Source organism: Salmo salar, chromosome 09 (assembly GCF_965601325.2).
Source record: "Salmo salar chromosome 09, fSalSal1, whole genome shotgun sequence".
Taxonomy (NCBI): Eukaryota; Metazoa; Chordata; class Actinopteri; order Salmoniformes; family Salmonidae; genus Salmo; species Salmo salar.
Genome location: NC_138299.1, coordinates 124,340,829 through 124,359,853, shown reverse-complemented (window position 1 = coordinate 124,359,853; position 19,025 = coordinate 124,340,829). Strand labels below are relative to the sequence as shown.

The 19,025-nt window shown below is 42.7% G+C and overlaps 1 protein-coding gene across 1 annotated transcript; it reads left to right on the top strand.

Moving 5' to 3' along the window:
- Nucleotides 1–14,959: 14,959 nt before the first annotated feature.
- Nucleotides 14,960–18,986, top strand: trad1 (TRAF-type zinc finger domain-containing protein 1). Its single transcript, NM_001173842.1, has 7 exons — nucleotides 14,960–15,022; nucleotides 16,180–16,315; nucleotides 16,435–16,491; nucleotides 16,673–16,877; nucleotides 17,032–17,102; nucleotides 17,286–17,501; nucleotides 17,661–18,986. The coding sequence occupies exons 1-7, from the start codon at nucleotides 14,979–14,981 to the stop codon at nucleotides 17,691–17,693; spliced, it is 762 nt and encodes a 253-aa protein (NP_001167313.1). The 5' UTR covers nucleotides 14,960–14,978; the 3' UTR covers nucleotides 17,694–18,986.
- The last annotated feature ends 39 nt before the right edge of the window (nucleotides 18,987–19,025 follow it).

Below are 19,025 nucleotides of genomic sequence, written 5' to 3'. Positions count from 1 at the left end.
CGAGGAGAGGAGAAAAGAAAGGAAGGGTTAAAGCCAATAGTGTGACACTGGTTGAGGTCTTTAGTACCTTCACCTTAGTCACAGGTCAGTGCACAGACACTCACACCCCCCCCAGGCACGCACGCACGCACCCTCCACACAGCCAAATGAGACTGCACAAAGAAGGGGGGGACAGCATTGAAATCAGCGACACCAAAAATACACACACTCTTACATCCACACCCTTCCACATACACGTGCAAGCACGTACACAGACACACACATACAGAAACAGGGGACCCATGAAATCAGCTATTTCAACAAAGTTGCCTCCTGCCTGCCTCAGTACATGTATGCCCAAAGAGCAGACCAGCCACAGCAGTGTCCCATCAATACTCTAAACAGAGTTCACACATATCAGCCACTCTAAACTATTTGCTATTGATTTTCCCTGTGGCGTTGTAAGAGCTCTCTGGTAATAACAGAGCATGAACTCTGATAAGGTAGTGTGTGTGTGTGTGCGTGCGTGCGTGTGTCACACAGTGAGCGGAACAAAGCCTTCGGGACATGTTTAATCAAATCTACTCCCCAAACACACGTCACACACGTCACACACACACACACACAGTCAGTCCATTTTTCTGTTTGTTTAATGCTGTGTTCTTTCGGTTGATCTTCTTCCCTCTCCAATCTCCAGGCAGTTTAGTGTTGGGGAGAGCCTTTGTGAGTTCTAATTGGTGCAGGTTCTGGGGTTGCCTTGGAAACCCTTTTGATAGGGTTCTCTGGAGGTCCACCAAAGGGTTTGGTTATTGTATAGTATAACAAAACCACAAACACTATACACGATGTGACCTTACTGTCACCACACTCAAGGTTTCAAAGTGGAGAGACATTTAAATGAACCAAGCCATCAAACTGACAATAAAGTGCAGCACTGCTTTGTCACAGCCATGATGATGTAACTAATGGCCAGTAACGTGCAACATTTGTGGTTCATCATTGGTTTGGAACACAACACGAGTCGATCCACCCAAATGAGAGATATTATGGTCAGTGCAACAACCTCAACTACATGACTGGCTATAGTGGCGCAGTGGTCTAAGACACTGCATCTCAGTGCACGAGACGTCACTGCAGTACCTGGTTCAAATCCATGATGTGTCATATCTGGCTGTGATTGGGAGTCCCATAGGGCGGTGCACAATTGGTCCAGGGTAGGCCGTCATTGTAAATAACAATTTGTTCTAAACAGTTTTTCTACTTAGTTACATAGATGATTTCAAATGATATGACTGGAGTAATGATTTGTTGTTGAAACCTTTCCAAAATACTGAGGCCTATGCATACTGTATGCTATCAGCAGTGAAGGGCAAAACAATATACAGCTGCCTGGCTGTGTTGTAAATGTAAGTACTAGTAAAATGAGATTCATCAAGGTTGAACTGTGTGCTTTTAATAAGGTTCTGTCAATGATGGTAAAACCATAAAAGAGCTCCTGTGTGCACAGTCCTGGGTGTAATATAGAGAGGTCCATCCCATCCTGTTCTTTAACCTTTACTAAGGGGAGTGGAGATGAGAGGGAGATGAGAGATGATTGTAAGACAGGAAAACTAGAGTCTATAAAACAGGCACATTGAATTGGAAAACGGGTAGAGGACATGAATACACTAGAAAATACAATCACCCATTATTGTAGAGACAATCAATCCCCTCCTGGATAAAGATCCCTGCTGCTTTCATTAGTTTTGTGTGTCAAGTCATTCTGTTTTTTGTTGTTGTTGAAAGAAATGGCGCCTTATGTGTGCACTGCCGCTAATACCGTATCCCCCAGTATGGTACAGGGACGGTATGAAGGTATGAAAATATGGATAACGGCCTACCCTTTCTCTGTAACTGAGAGAGTTGAGTAGAGCTCTACCCTTTCTCTGTGACTGTGAGAGTAGAGTAGAGTCCTTCCCTTTCTCTGTGACTGAGAGTAGAGTAGAGCTCTACCCTTTCTCTGTGACTGAGAGAGTAGAGCTCTACCCTTTCTCTCTGACTGAGTGAGTTGAGTAGAGCTCTACCCTTTTTCTGTGACTGTGAGGGTAGAGTCCTTCCTTTCTCTGTGACTTTAAGACTAAAGCTCTACCCTTTCTCTGTGACTGTGAGAGTAGAGTAGAGCTCAACCCTTTTCTGTGACTGTGAGGGTAGAGTCCTTCCCTTTCTCTGTGACTGTGAGAGTAGAGTAGCGCTCTACCCTTTCTCTGTGACTGAGAGAGTTGAGTACAGCTCTACCCTTTTTCTGTGAGTGTGAGGGTAGAGTCCTTCCCTTTCTCTGTGACTGTAAGAGTAGAGCTCTACCCTTTCTCTGTGACTGTGAGAGTAGAGTAGAGCTCTACCCTTTCTCTGTGACTGTGAGAGTAGAGTAGAGTTCTTCCCTTTCTCTGTGACTGTGAGAGTAGAGTAGAGTTCTTCCCTTTCTCTGTGACTGTGAGAGTAGAGTAGAGTTCTTCCCTTTCTCTGTGACTGTGAGGGTAGAGAAGAGTCCTTCCCTTTCTCTGTGTTTGTGAGGGTAGAGTAGAGTCCTTCCCTTTCTCTGTGACTGTGAGGGTAGAGTAGAGTCCTTCCCTTTCTCTGTGACTGTGAGGGTAGAGTAGAGTCCTTCCCTTTCTCTGTGACTGTGAGGGTAGAGTAGAGTCCTTCCCTTTCTCTGTGACTGTGAGGGTAGAGTAGAGTCCTTCCCTTTCTCTGTGACTGTGAGAGTAGAGTAGAGTCCTTCCCTTTCTCTGTGATTGTGAGGGTAGAGTAGAGTCCTTCCCTTTCTCTGTGACTGTGAGGGTAGAGTAGAGTCCTTCCCTTTCTCTGTGACTGTGAGGGTAGAGTAGAGTCCTTCCCTTTCTCTGTGACTGTGAGAGTAGAGTAGAGTCCTTCCCTTTCTCTGTGACTGATAGAGTAGAGTAGAGTCCTTCCCTTTCTCTGTGACTGTGAGAGTAGAGTAGAGTCCTTCCCTTTCTCTGTGACTGGAAATGAACCAGCCTGCCACACGTTGATTCACCTATGGCGTCTGTCTGAAGAATATAAATAAGATAACTAATACCATAATCAACATTACCCTGGTTGAGACATGACACATTCAGGCTACATCCTAATCGGCACCCTGTTCACTATTTAGTGCACTAGTTTTGACCAGGGCACTACGGGCTCTGGTCAAAAGTAGTGCACTATAAAGGGAATAGGTTGGCTTTTTGGATACAACCTCCCTCTATTTCTGTTGGGAGATATTTTGAGACATACTGTCAGTTCACAGGCTCTCCATCTCACTGACATGGGCACTGCACTGTCTGGGGTCAATCACCCTCATAACATAATGTTTACTAGATAGGCGCCATACATCAATGGAATACTAAATCTCTCTCTCACACCAATAATCTCAGAAATCCCTAACCTATATTGTTAACATTGTGGGAGCCAACCCCTCTGCCTAGGGAGGCACCAATGCAGGCACACACACACAACAGACACACACACACACAACAGACACACACACACATACGCAGGTACACACGTGCATACACGCTTAAAGGTCCAGAACAGTGAAAATCATGTTTTTCATGAAATTGGATGATATTTAGACGAAACCATTTCAAAGTAGGGTGACTCAATAATGAAAATGACTGTAGCTGCTAAATTGATAAAGTGTGATCATAAAGTTACTGGTCGCCTCCTCTGTGTTAAACACTTGGGTTCAGGAGGCATGCATTACCAAGGATTTACTTGCGGCCTTATGCAACGTCACATAAACGCAATTGTAAATGAGAACTTGTTCTCAACTTGCCTACCTGGTTAAATAAAGGTGAAATAAATAAATAAAATAAATAAAAATAAAGCCGGAAATGTTATACACCAATGGTAGCGTCTTATCATGTTTATTTATTTCAATGTATTCCGCATCGCATGTGTGCCTACGCCTTGCTTTGGCTTTGTTTGCAAATCTTAAGCTAGCTACTAGTAACTAGCTCAAGCAGAAAGTCCTACCAAAGATACTGGTAACCTTTCATTTGTGGTGTGACTGTTACTGTTAGCTAGTGAGCTTCTTACCAGCATGTTGTGACTGGATGCCATATTGTAAATTTAACGTTACACTATTTTCAGAAGAACGATGACATCCGACAGCAGTGGCTGCTTCTCATTTCGGGTGAATATGTGGCTTTTTATCTTTTTTTATTGATTTTCTTTTAGGAACCTTAACACAGAACGCACTGCAACTGCCTCTGAAACGCAATGCTTCAACACAAACCAAGCGTTCCATTGGAAATAAATGTACTTCTGGTGTACCAGAACGCAAATACACTGTCTGTGGGATCAAGGCGTAAGTAATCCACTTTTACGTGATATGACATCACTTTTTTTTTTACTTTGCAGTTTTTTCCAAGCATTCGGAGGGGACAATGGTGTTACAAATTGTAAGAATAAATGGGTCCTGCACACTGTAGGGTGGCCGGGGGCCTATATCAGGCTTACGGCTCAAATTATTTATTTAAAAAAATGTAAAACGATGTCTCACCATTATTTATCACCTTTATTTCTCATGAGTGTTCATGTTGATCAATATTTCCGCTACGCTGGCCTATTGTAAATGATCAAATAAATGTCTGATCAATACACACAATTCTGAACATATTGCCATTTATAATGCTAATGCCGAGGCACCAGTAAGTTGTCCAGTACACTTATTGTATGCTGTTTTCATGTATACTGAACAAAAATATAAACCCAACATGCAACAATTTCTAAGATTTTACTGAGTTACTGAGTTAAAGTTCATAATATGAACTGTAACTCATCATAGAAATTGTTGCATGTTGGGTATTCCCAGTCATGCAAAATCCATAGATTAGGGCCTAATGAATTTATTTCAATTGACTGATTTTGTCATATGAGTCCATTTAAATTATTTCCTCATATTATCAATCAATTGAAATGGATTTCACATGACTGGGAATACAGATATGCATCTGTTGGTCACATTTACCTTAAAACAACAAAAAAGGTAAGGAAGTGGATCAGAAAACCAATCAGTATCTGGTGTGACCATTTGCCTCATACAGCACGACACATATCCTTCGCATCGAGTTGATCGGACTGTTGATTGTGGCCTGTGGAATGTTGTCCCACTCCTCTTAATGGCTGTGTGAAGTTGCTTGATATTGACGGGAACTGGAACACGCTGTCGTACACGTCGATGCAGAGCATCCCAAACATGCTCAATGGGTCTGGTGAGTATGCAGGCCATGGAAGAACTGGGATATTTTCAGCTTCCAGAAATTGTGTACAGATTCTTGTGAAATGGGGCTGTGCATTATCATGCTGAAACATGAGGTGATGGCAGCCGATGAATGGCACGACAATGGGCCTCAGGATCTCGTAAAGGTATCTCTGTGCATTCAAATTGCCATCGGTAAAATGCAATTGTGTCCATTGTCCGTAGCTTATGCCTGCCCATTACCATAACCCCACCGCCACCATGGGGCACTCTGTTCACAACATTGACATCAGCAAACCGCCCACACGACGCCATACTCGTGGTCTGCGGTTGTGAGGCCAGTTGGACGTACTGCCAAATTCTCTAAAAATGACGTTGGAGGTGGCTTATGGTAGAAAAATGTACATTTAATTATCTGGCAACAGATCTGGTGGACATTCCTGCAGTCAGTATGCCAATTGCACACTCCCTCTGTCACATCCTGACCAGCAGAGGGAGTAGTTGTGTAGTATTTTGGTCAGGACGTGGCAGAAGAAGTCTGTGTATGTGTGTTCTGGGATGTCTGTTTCTATGTTGGTCTGTGTGGCTCCCGATCAGGGACAGCTGGTTATCGTTGTTCCTGATTGGGAGTCATATATTAGGAGTGTGTTTATCATCTGGGTTTGTGGGTTGTTTCGTTAGCACTGCTATTATTGTAAGTATAGCCTGTTAACCTGTCTTTAGTCTTTATTGGTTTCCGTGTTTGCTTTATTCATTATCATTAAAAGATGAGTATTCACATCCCGCCTGCATTTTGGTCACTTCAACACGGCTACACCTGTGACACCCTCAACATTTGAGACATCTGTGGCATTGTGTTGTGTGATAAAACTTCATATTTTAGAGTGGCCTTTTATTGTCCCCAGCACAAGGTACACCTGTGTAATGATTTAATCAGCTTCTTGACATGCCACACCTGTCAGGTGGCTGGATTATCTTGGCAAAGGAGAAATGCTCACTAACAGGGATGCAAACAAATGTGTGCATGAAGTTTGAGAGAAATAAGCTTTTTGTGCATATGGAACATTTCTGGGATCTTTTATTTCAGCTCATGAAACATGGGACCAACACTTTACATGTTACGTTTATATTTTAGTTCAGTGTAGTTACAAAACAATAGAAATGCAATTGTGTATTACTTCTGTTTGTCAGATATCCAGCACATGATCAGCTCTGTTGACCATGAGAGTATTTTGCAGAGAAAATGGGTTGAGGCAAACTATTTAGTCAATTGTTTCCCTTTGTTGGTTATTGGGGTCAGTTAGGACTGGGCCTGAGAAGAAAGACAATCAGATAAGGATAGCCAGGCCATGCATTATCATGCTGAAACATGAGGTGATGGCGGCCGATGAATGGCACGACAATGGGCCTCAGGATCTCGTAAAGGTATCTCTGTGCATTCAAATTGCCATCGGTAAAATGCAATTGTGTCCATTGTCCGTAGCTTATGCCTGCCCATTACCATAACCCCACCGCCACCATGGGGCACTCAGTTCACAACATTGACATCAGCAAACCGCCCACTACGCACTAAAAAGGGCCATGCATGCACAGTAAAACACAGCATCACATTTCAAATTATACCTGGTTTGGATGCACTTGACCATAAGTTGAAAAAAAATTCTTTTCCATGTAACGATGTTGGTAGCACTGCAATGGAACCCCTAAATTACGTTATTACCGTAATTGCGTCGCAACAGGGTCACCAATGACGGGTTATTATAGACGGTTTGGTGACACACCTCTCACAACTGCGGAGGAATGGAGAAGGGGAGTCGATCCTTTCGGTTTCTATTACGATGAACAGACAAGTGAAACTCCGACTTTATTCACAACATGTACTTCCCATAGCTCCGTGAAATCAGCGACATTAACGGGTCCAAATCGCGCGAATACCTTCAAAATAAAAGTCGTCTTATTTTGAACACAATATCACAAATTGTAAGTAGTAGCCTATATTTTGCCTGTTTCGCGATGGAGAGCTTGAAATATTTTCAAAAAGCAGACATTGAATATCACTTTGAGCATGGTCAAGTTATGAATTCAATGTTGGATGGTGTATCAATGCAGAGGAAGGAAACCACTCAGGGAATTCACCAGGAGGCCAATGGTGACTAAAACAGAGTTTAAAGGCTGTGATAGGAGAAAATTGAGGATGGAGGATGGATCAACAACATTATAGTTACTCCACAATACTAGCCTAATTGAGAGACTAAAAAGAAGGAAGCCTGTGCAGAACAAAAAATATTCCAAAACATGCATCCATTTTGCAACAAGGCACTAAAGTAATACTGCAAAAAAATGTGGCAAAGCAATAAACTTTTTGTCCTGAATACAAAGTGTTATATTACTGAGTAACTACCACATTTTCAAAAGTAGTGGTGGCTGCATCATGTTTTGGGTAAGCTTGAAATCGTTAAGGACTGGGTTTTTCAGGATAAAAAAGAAATGGAGGCCTCCCGAGTGGCGCAGCAGTCTAAGGCACTGCATCGCAGTGTTGCGGCGTCACTACAGCCTGGGGTTTGATCCCAGGCTGTGTCATTACCGGCCGTAACCGGGAGTCCCATAGTGCAGCACACAATTGGCTCAGCGTCGTCCAGGTTAGGGGAGGGTTTGGCCAGGGGGACTTTACTTGGCTCATCGCGCTCTAGCAACTTCTTGTGGCGGGCAGGGTGCCTGAAGGCTGACTTTGGTCGTCAGTTGAATGCCGTTTCCTCCGACACATTGGTGCGGCTGGCTTCCGGGTTAAGCGAGCGGGTGTTATGAACCGGGATTTGGCGGGTCATGTTTCGGAGGACGCATGACCCGACCTTCACCTCTCCCGAGCCTGTTGGGGAATTGCAGCGATGAGACAAGTTCGTAATCATGAAATTGGGGAAAAGAATATTGAGAAAAAAAAAACAGAATGGAGCTAAGCACAGGCAAAATCCTAAAGGAAAACCTGGTTCAGTCTGCTTTCCACCAGACACTGGGAGATGAATTCACCTTTCAGCAGAACAATAACCTAAAACACAAGGCCAAATCTACACCGGAGTTGCTTACCAAGAAGACTGAGAATGTTCCTGAGTGTCCGAGTTACAGTTTTGACTTAAATCTGCTAGAATATCTATGCCAAGCAGTGGTGATTTTAGCATGTAAATCTTGGTGGGGCAACAAAAAAAATACATATCATTAAGCATGCCAGCAAAGCCACAACACAACACTAAACAATACATGAATTGCACTATAACGGTGACTGTTAGGGCCTACATAAAGCTGTCCAACAGTAGAGTCCCAACAGTAGTCCCAACACCTTACCACTGCCACACCTGGCTATCAGCGGAACCTTGTCTGGCAGCGAAACAGTTCATTCAGCCTCATTTACTGCCTTTTTGAAAAACATGTGGTTTCTGATAATTTAGATATACCATAGTTTGTATATGGGAACGACGAGCGGATAAGAGGCAAACCGTAATTTTGATTAAGACATTAATGAGCGAGACAGGACAGACACAAGGATGGAGCGAGCTAGGACGGACGTCAATATAACTATTTGTTCAGCACTTTTGAAATGTACAGCGACAGAATTCAGAACATGGGCCGTTCTTACATTATTCTCCCTGTACAGCAAGTCAGAACCGTAGGATAAATAGCGGTGCATATAAGCAGACAATGAAAGCTCTTACAATATTCAATGATTACATTTCTCTAAAACAGGCTATATATGCACCACCAATTCAGAACAGTAGGAAAAATGAAAAGGGGAAAAGGGACCAAATTACTAGCGTGAGGCACATGGGCTACTAACAGCTTACTACACAACATACACTTAGTATTACTTGCTTAGCTACAGTATACATACAGTACTGTGCAAAAGTTTTAGGCAGGTGTGAAAAAAATGCTGTAAAGTAAGAATGCTTTCAAAATAAATATGTTTCAATTAACTAAACGCAAAGTGAGTGAACAGAAGAAAAATCTACATCATATCCATATTTGGTGTGACCACCCTTTGCCTTCAAAACAGTATCAATTCTTCTAGTACACTTGCACAAAGTCAGGGATTTGTAGGAACATAGTCAGGTGTATGATTAAACAATTATACCAAGCAGGTGCTAATGCTCATCAATTCAATATGTAGGTTGAAACACAATCATTAACTGAAACAGCTGTGTTGGAGGAAGAAAACTGGGCGAGGAACAGCTGAACTCAGCTAACAAGGCGAGGTTGCTGAAGACAGTTTACTGTCAAAAGTCATACCCCATGGCAAGACTGAGCACAGCAACAAGACACAAGGTAGTTCTACTGCATCAGCAAGGTCTCTCCCAGACATACATTTCAAGGCAGATATGGGTTTCCCAATTTGCAGTCTAAGTTCTTTTGAAGAAGCACAAAGAAACGGGCAATGTTGAGGACCGTAGACGCAGTGGTTGGCCAAGGAAACTTACTGCAGCAGATGAGACACATCATGCTTACTTCCCTTTGCAATCAGAAGATGTCCAGCAGTGCCATCAGCTCAGAATTGGCAGAAAACAGTGGGATCCTGGTACACCCATCTACCGTCTGGAAAAGTCTGGTTAGAAGTGGCCTTCATGGGATCCTGGTACACCCATCTACTGTCCGGAGAAGTCTGGTTAGAAGTGGCCTTCATGGGATCCTGGTACACCCATCTACTGTCTGGAGAAGTCTGGTTAGAAGTGGCCTTCATGGGATCCTGGTACACCCATCTACTGTCTGGAGAAGTCTGGTTAGAAGTGGCCTTCATGGGATCCTGGTACACCCATCTACTGTCCGGAGAAGTCTGGTTAGAAGTGGCCTTCATGGGATCCTGGTACACCCATCTACTGTCTGGAGAAGTCTGGTTAGAAGTGGCCTTCATGGGATCCTGGTACACCCATCTACTGTCTGGAGAAGTCTGGTTAGAAGTGGCCTTCATGGGATCCTGGTACACCCATCTACTGTCTGGAGAAGTCTGGTCATAAGTGGCCTTCATGGGATCCTGGTACACCCATCTACTGTCTGGAGAAGTCTGGTCAGAAGGGGCCTTCATGGAAGACTTGCGGCCAAAAAGCCATACCTCTGATGTGTAAACGAGGCCAATTTAAATGCATTCCAGGTGACTACCTCATGAAGCTGGTTGAGAGAATTCCAAGAGTGTGCAAAGCTGTCATCAAGTCAAAGGGTGGCTATTTGAAGAATCTCAAACATAAAATATATTTTGATTTGTTTAACACTTTTTTTGGGGTTACTACGTGATTCCATATGTGTTATTTCATAGTTTTGATGTCTTCACTATTATTCTACAATGTAGAAAATAGTAAAAACCCTTGAATGAGTAGGTGTTCTAAAACTTCTGACAGGTAGTGTATGTTGTATTTGCTATAGGCCTATTGTTTACCTTTTTGTTGGTGACACTGATATCTTGATAATATGCAGCTGTTTAAAGGGCAAATCCACAGTTACATTTACAAAACAATAACAAAACTGACACCCCACCTCTGTTTTGGTAAAAAGCTGAGGGATGGGCCTGAAGAAATGTAACCACTCTCAGATTAATATTATTTGAACCATGTTATGAGACTATACCGTGTTTGTTTACATTTACAATGTTTACAAACATTGGAGAAAAACAAGCTTATATTTTGGTTTCTCATGGAGTGTAACAGTTAATATAAGCTCATGAGGCATTTCTAAGTTATATTATATACATGTACACCCATTGATTCTTAAAGAATAAAACGTATAAATGCCTCATGAGCTTAAATTAACTGTCACAATTTATAAATCCCAAAATTGGATTTAACAACTACAGATTGCCCCTTTAGTGAGCGAGTTTGAGCATGTGTCCATTAGGCCTATCGAGAGATTAATTAGATTGAGCAATAAAAGCCCCACTTTTATTCCATAGGCTGGGATCCGCACTATGCAGCTGTGGCAGGAGCGCATTATTCACTGGCTGTCCACTAGTTTAAAAAAACAATGATTGATAGGCAGTTTAAACCTCTTGAATTCAACCATTTTGCACCATTGGAATTATTGGGTTAAAATACACATTTAGACATGTCAACAGCCATCCACAACAACCACAATCCCTAGGCGCAAATAGCTAAATGAGAGCGCATCAGTGTGATTCACATCAATTCACTATGTAGATATCAATAATACGTGATCGCCGTAGACTACACCATTGCTGTCATCCTTAACTCCAAGCGTTTATTCAAATTGGATAATCTTTGGATGCCGACAGCAGTCGCACCATTGGAAGACAGCTTGGACTGTAGCCTAAAAAAAACTATTCCTGCTCTTTTCCCTCGATCCATCAAACCCATTTGGTGTGTCATCATAGTGGTCTGATTTGTAGTCAGACTCGCTTAGGTGGAACAAACTTAAATTTGCGCCTTTTTTCAATGCTGATTTGAATGTAATTGAGAACAGAAGTGTCAAATGTTTTTTCCCCCCGCAAAAATCCTTTCTGAATTTAAAAGTAATCCTCGAAGTAACCATCTAGTTTTTCAAAAGTATCTGTAATCTGATTACAATATTGTTGTTGGTAATGTAACAGATTACAGTTACCGTTTTCTGGTAATCCGTTACTCCCCAACCCTGCTAACGCGTTAGTTCTATTAGCTATGCTGACTATGACGTTCCTTTAGCTAATATCAGTCCCTCAAGGATTCCGCGATCGCATAATTCAATGCAAACTCAACCAATCGAGTGCATATTATGCGAGAGCTCGTAATGTTGACCAACATTTAGCGCATAAAGTGTCCAATCGAAAGCGGGTTCATAATTTTGATCATTTACTGCACTGTTACGGTGGAAAATGGCCCAATCCAACCACACGTCAACAACATTTTTCTCCTGGCCTGTCAGCGTATTCACTTGCGAATATGATTGTTGATGGCTGACAGGCAGTACAATGAATAGAAATCAATCTCATTTGCCAACAAAAATAACGTGCGAAACTATTGGCAACTGTTTTTGGAAACAAGAGAAAGTCGACAATAAACAGTCACTTCGAATCAGCAAAGCATATGAGAATGTCAGAACAGTTCCCACAGCAGCGGCAGATCACCATGACTGAAGTGGTAGCAGGGAAGACCGTGGCAAGCTCTGAAAGAATCATGGTGAGTGGCGTTTTACTCAAACGTTTAATCGTCTAACCTTGGTTTTAGTAGGGTGGTCGGCACTCTGCTCTCCCCTGTCTGTCTATGGAGAGCGCAATTTTTGAAGTGTGTGGCCGACTGTACTTTCCTGACAGGCTGCATGAGGGCATCTCGTATGATTATACTAACGTCGGCCCCAGTGTAGCCTTCTGTCTTTTTGGCGAGTTTATGCAGGTCAAATCAAATCAAATCAAAATCAAATTTATTTATATAGCCCTTCGTACATCAGCTGATATCTCAAAGTGCTGTACAGAAACCCAGCCTAAAACCCCAAACAGCAAGCAATGCATGTGAAAGAAGCACGGTGGCTAGGAAAAACTCCCTAGGAAAAACTCCCTAGAAAGGCCAAAAACCTAGGAAGAAACCTAGAGAGGAACCAGGCTATGAGGGGTGGCCAGTCCTCTTCTGGCTGTGCAAGGTGGATATTATAACAGAACATGGTCAAGATGTTAAAATGTTCATAAATGACCAGCATGGTCAAATAATAATAATCATAGTAGTTGTCGAGGGTGCAACAAGCACGTCCGGTGAACAGGTCAGGGTTCCATAGCCGCAGGCAGAACAGTTGAAACTGGAGCAGCAGCACGGCCAGGTGGACTGGGGACAGCAAGGAGTCATCATACCAGGTAGTCCTGAGGCATGGTCCTAGGGCTCAGGTCCTCTGAGAGAAAGACAGAAAGAGAGAAAGAGAGAATTAGAGAGAGCATATTTAAATTCACACAGGACACCGGATAAGACAAGAGAAATACTCCAGATGTAACAGACTGACCCTAGCCCCCCGACACATAAACTACTGCAGCATAAATACTGGAGGCTGAGACAGGAGGGATCAGAAGACACTGTGGCCCCATCCGATGATACCCCCGGACAGGGCCAAACAGGCAGGATATAACCCCACCCACTTTGCCAAAGCACAGCCCCCGCACCACTAGAGGGATGTCTCCAACCACCAACTTACCGTCCTAAGACAAGGCCGAGTATAGCCCACAACGATCTCCGCCATGGCACAACCCAAGGGGGGGGCGCCAACCCAGACAGGAAGACCACGTCAGTGACTCAACCCACTCAAGTGACGCACCCCTCCCATGGACGGCATGGAAGAACACCAGTAGGCCAGTGACTCAGCCACTGTAAAAGGGTTAGAGGCAGAGAATCCCAGTGGAAAGAGGGGAACCGGCAAGGCAGAGACAGCAAGGGCGGTTCGTTGCTCCAGCCTTTCCGTTCACCTTCACACTCCTGGGCCAGACTATACTTAATCATAGGACCTACTGAAGAGATAAGTCTTCAGTAAAGACTTAAAGGTTGAGACTGAGTCTGCGTCTCTCACATTGGTAGGCAGACCATTCCATAAAAATGGAGCTCTATAGGAGAAAGCCCTACCTCCAGCCGTTTGCTTAGAAATTCTAGGGACAATTAGGAGGCCTGCGTCTTGTGACCGTAGCGTACGTGTAGGTATGTACGGCACTCAGGCTGTGAGTCGTGTTGCCCAGGTGCAGCCGGGAACATCTGATGTCAGTGTGCTTGAAGAAGTTATTCCAGATGAAGGAATGGTAGCTCTCTGGGTGATTCCTAGGAATACTTACATAATTTGTTTAGAATGTAAACGCTCGTCAGCGGTGACAGTAAATTTTGGGCGAAAAAAAGTATCTTATGGGGTCAATCTATGGTGTGACACTGGATCTTATTAGGAGAGGTTCTGTGGATACTAAAATGCCCCTCTTGTATGGTGACAACTTCCCCACAAAAGGGCTTTATTACAGACATGAAGACTCAGCTGTCTGGGTGGCTGGTCTCAAACGATTCCGCAAGTGAAAAAGCCGGATGTGGAGGTCCTGAGCTGGTCTGGTTACACGTGGTCTGCGGTTGTGAGGCTGGTTGGACATACTGCCAAATTCTCTAAAATGACGGCGGCGGCTTATGGTAGAGAAATGAACATTCGATTCTCTGGAAACTGCTCTGGTGGAAATTCCTACAGTCAGTGTGTCAATTGCACGCTCCCTCAAAACTTGAGACATCTGGGGCATTGTGGTGTGTCAAAACTGCATATTTTAGTGTCCTTTTATTGTCCCCACCACAAGGTGCACCTGTGTAATGCTGTTTAAATCAGCTTCTTGATATGCCACACCTGTCAGGTGAATGGATTATCTTGGCAAAGGAGAAATGCTCACTAACAGGGATGCAAACAAATTTGTGAGAGAAATAAGCTTTTTGTGCATATGGAACATTTCAGGGATCTTTTATTTCAGCTCATGAAACATGGGACCAACACTTTACATGTCCGTTTATATTTTCGTTCCGTATATATAGATTCTTTTTTCAATAAATGTATGTTCATGTAACTTTAAACAATATTTGTTTTGTGATTTTTAAATCAGAAACGTTCTGTAACAGCCAAGTAACATTTCTTCAGGTGGACTTTTATTTAGAAAATTTGCCGTATGATCACATGACCTCAATGTCGCTAAATTCACAATGCTATTTCTCATGTCACCAGTTGGGCTTAATGAATTTGGTTTCATATGCTAGGTTGGGTGTAGCTACTTCTATTTGGGGTCCGAATTTACACCTATTCCGCGATGGCAGACAAGGAAGAGGACACAACCCGTATCTGTGACCAGTGGTGAGACAATTAAAACATTTGACTATTAAAAAAAGTGTTTTTAAAGTTCAAAACAAACCATCAAAGTAGTAGATATTCTTCAGCATGAATTTGAAGGATGTATACATCGGCTACTCATTTTCCTAAAGACAGTTTGTTGAGAGAGACTGTACACTTCATAATAAGATACACTGTCAATAATATTGACTGGGCTACCATAATTTCAGGTTGACGAGGCATTTCAGTCAATACGTGGCATGAAATCCTAGTCTAGAATCTTTGAAAGTGAAAATGCTTGAACAGATCACAGTAGACCTGACCTTGACATTCTCTTCAGCTCTATGCTCAGTTTGTTCAGACCATACACCAAACACACACAACAAAAGTACCACATTTTCATACTTGAGTAAAATTAGAGGTACCAAGGTAGAAAATGACTCAAGTGAAAGTCACTCAGTAAAATACTACTTGAGTAAAAGTCTAAAAGTATTTGGTTTTAAATATATTTAAGTATCAAAAGTAAATATAATTGCTAAAATATAAAGGGACAGGGGTATACCTAGTCAGTTGTACAACTGAATGCATTCAGCTGAAATGTGTCTTCTGCATTTAAACCAACCCCTCTGAATCAGAGAGGTACAGGGGGGCTGCCTTAATCAACATCCACATCCTCTGGGCCCGGGAAACAGTGAATATATACTCAAGTATCAAAAGTCAAATTATAAATTATTTTAAATTGCTTATACCGTATAAAGCAAACTAGACGGCATAATTTTCCCGTTATTAATTTTATTTACGGATAGCCAGGGACATGCTCTAACACTCAGACATAATTTACAAATGAAGCATGTGTTTAGTGAGTCCGTCAGATCAGAGGCAGTAGGGATGACCAGGGATGTTCTCTTGATAAGTGTGTGAATTAGACAATTTTCCTGTCCTGCTAATAAGCATTCAAAATGTAATGAGTACTTTTTGGTGTCAGGGAAAATGTATGGAGTAAAAAGTACATTTTATTTAGGAAAGAAGTGAAAGTTGCCAAATTATAAATAGTAAAGTACAGATGCCCAAAACAACTACTTTCAAGTATTTTTACATAAGTACTTTAAACCACTGCACACACAAGTCTGTGGTCTTGTGGCACCTCTAACACTTCTCCTGTGCTCGTGTTCAACCATCAGTCACAAGGAGGTGGCTGTGTCCAACTTTGCCTTGCACGAGTCCCACTGCCAGCGGTTCCTATGCCTGTGTCCAGACTGTGATGAGCATGTTCCCAGAGAGCTATTGGAGCTGCACCATCAGAACCAGCACAGCCAGGTAAACCATTCTGCTGTAATGAAGCCAGGATCACTTCCAAATACCTGAGTAGATGTTGAGAGATCAAGGCCCCCGATTTTGTTTATTTTCCATATATTGTCGCTCTGTCACTCCCACAGGTGAAGTGCACCAAGTGCGACAAAAAGGTGGAGAGTTGCAAGCTCCTGAACCATGAGGTGAGACTATTCAACGGTCACCGGCATTGCCACACACACACACCATGACGATGCCATTCCAGTGGAAGGAGTTAGTTCCTCTACATGATCGTCATAGTCAAACTGTAATTGATACAGGTGTATAATAACGGCTGTTATACAAAATGAATCGCTCCCCCCACGCCTCTCTCTGTCGGACTAGTGTAAGGCAAGGCTGCAGCGCTGTGAGTTCTGCCCGGTGGAGCTGCCGCTGTCGGCCATGGCGGAGCACAGCGTGGCGTGTGGCAGTCGCACCGAGCGCTGCTCCGACTGCGGACGCTACATCACTCTGAGGGACCAGCCGGAGCATGCTCAGATCTGCCCTGACCTCCATGTTCCCGAAAACCCCTCCCCGCCATCCTCCAACAGTGAGGCTAACCCCTACGCTTCAGTTCACGTTGATTTGCCATATGTAATATTCAACACATTGGAAAATGGAAATCATAATCACTATAGAGTCAGGTGAGATTGATACTCTGGTGTTCAATGTTATGTTATATTCAAAGTGTTTTCTGGATGCAGGCAGGCGAACAGCAGTGGTTTGCAGGAGCTGTATGAGGTCTTTCCCATTGGAGGAGATGGCGGAACATCAGGTATGTTCTTATTCAACAGCATGAACCCAAGTCATCGTCGTCAGATCATTCCTCCTCGTTTTGCCCACTTCCGGTGCCTATATTAAGACTACTTCTGGACAAACAAGTATTCTCAATGCAGATTCTCCATGGAAAGAGCTTAGTGTTTAAATCACTTGTTCCATTCTCTTCCCCCACTGCTAGCTGGAGTGTGACCACAAATCAGAGGAGTCTAAAGGTGATGATGATGAGGAAGATGGCAGCCACAAACAGGAGCAGGCCAGTCCTCGTTTGACCAGTTCTATGAAGTCTGCATTGTTCTCAGCCCAAGGCAGGAGGCAGGGGGGGGATGTTGACCAGATCAGCACCTGTCCTCACTGTCACCTGGCTCTCCCCGTAGTCACACTACGATGGCATGAGGTACAGCCCTGTCCCAAAAACACAGTAGCCTTCTGGGTTGGGTCAATTCCATTTCACTTCGGTCTCCAACCCTGGAATTGACCCAAACCCTGGTCCCCTTTTTTAATCATTTGGAGTGATGAAAAAGAGAAACTAACTATTTTTTTTTTCTCCTTTCAGGTCAAATGTCAGATCCATGTCAACTTGAAATGAGAAACGTGCTCAGAACTTCTGAAGGAACACTCCATGGTCAATTGGCGTAGTGGTTGACAAGTTAGTGATGACGTGATTTATTTGAGCAAAGTGCAAGTTATTTTTAACAGAAAATCTGTATTTGAGAGGCAGTTGAGTTATTTCTGGTGATTGGACGGGTTGGGTAATAGTAAGAGATTATGACTTGTTACATTAGTCAGGATTCTTCTCTCTACAAGAGGACAAGAATCCTATTTTATGATTTGTTGTATAATTAAGCAATCAGGCCCAAGGAGGTGTGGTAAATGGCCAATATACCACGGCTAAGGGCATATCACAAACCCCTGAAGTGCCTTGTTGCTTTTAAATCAAATGTATTTGTCACATACACATGGTTAGCAGGTGTTAATGCAAGTGTAGCGAAATGCTTGTGCTTCTAGTTCCGACCATGCAGTAATATCTAACAAGTAATATAACCTAAGAATTTCACAACAACTACCTTATACACACAAGTGTAAAGGAATGAATACGAATATATAAATGAGTGATGGCCGAACGGCATAGGCAAGATGCAGTAGATGGTATAGAGTATACATATGAGATGAGCAATGCAGGGTATGAAAACATTATATGAAGTGACATTGTTTAAAGTGGCTAGTGATACATTACATCAAGATGCAGTAGATGGTATAGAGTACAGTATATACATAAGAGATGAGTAATGTAGGGTAAGTAAACATTATATAATATAAAGTGGCTAGTGATAAATTGATTACATCAATTTTACCATTATTGAAGTGGGTGGAGTTGAGTCAGTATGTTGGCAGCAGCCACTCAATGTTAGTGATGGCTGTTTAACAGTCTGATGGCCTTGAGATAGAAGCTGTTTTTCAGTCTCTCGGTCCCCGCTTTGATGCATATTATAAACTGGTTACCAACGTAATTAGTGCAGTGAAGATAAATGTTTTGTCATACCTGTGGTTTACATTCTGATATACCACGGCTGTCAGTCAATCAGCTTTCAGGGCTCGAACCACCCAGTTTATAATACATTGTTTACAACAGAAATACAGTATGTTCTGAAAATGGGAATGTTTTCTCCATTAAAGTTGTCAAAAGTTGTACTTTTTAATATTGGTTTACAAATGTACTTAACTGATTTACAAAATAAAAAATTGCTGTATGCACATAAGATTATATTTTTTGATAATAGGTCTAAATGCTGTGAGCCATCCAGTTTTATCTTCTCCTATTGTGATGTCACAAGGTGTCCCTTTGCTTTCATGGTGACAACAATAAAAGCTGTCAAGGTTCCAGAGCTTCAGTTTTGGTGTCTAGTCATTTCTAGGTGAC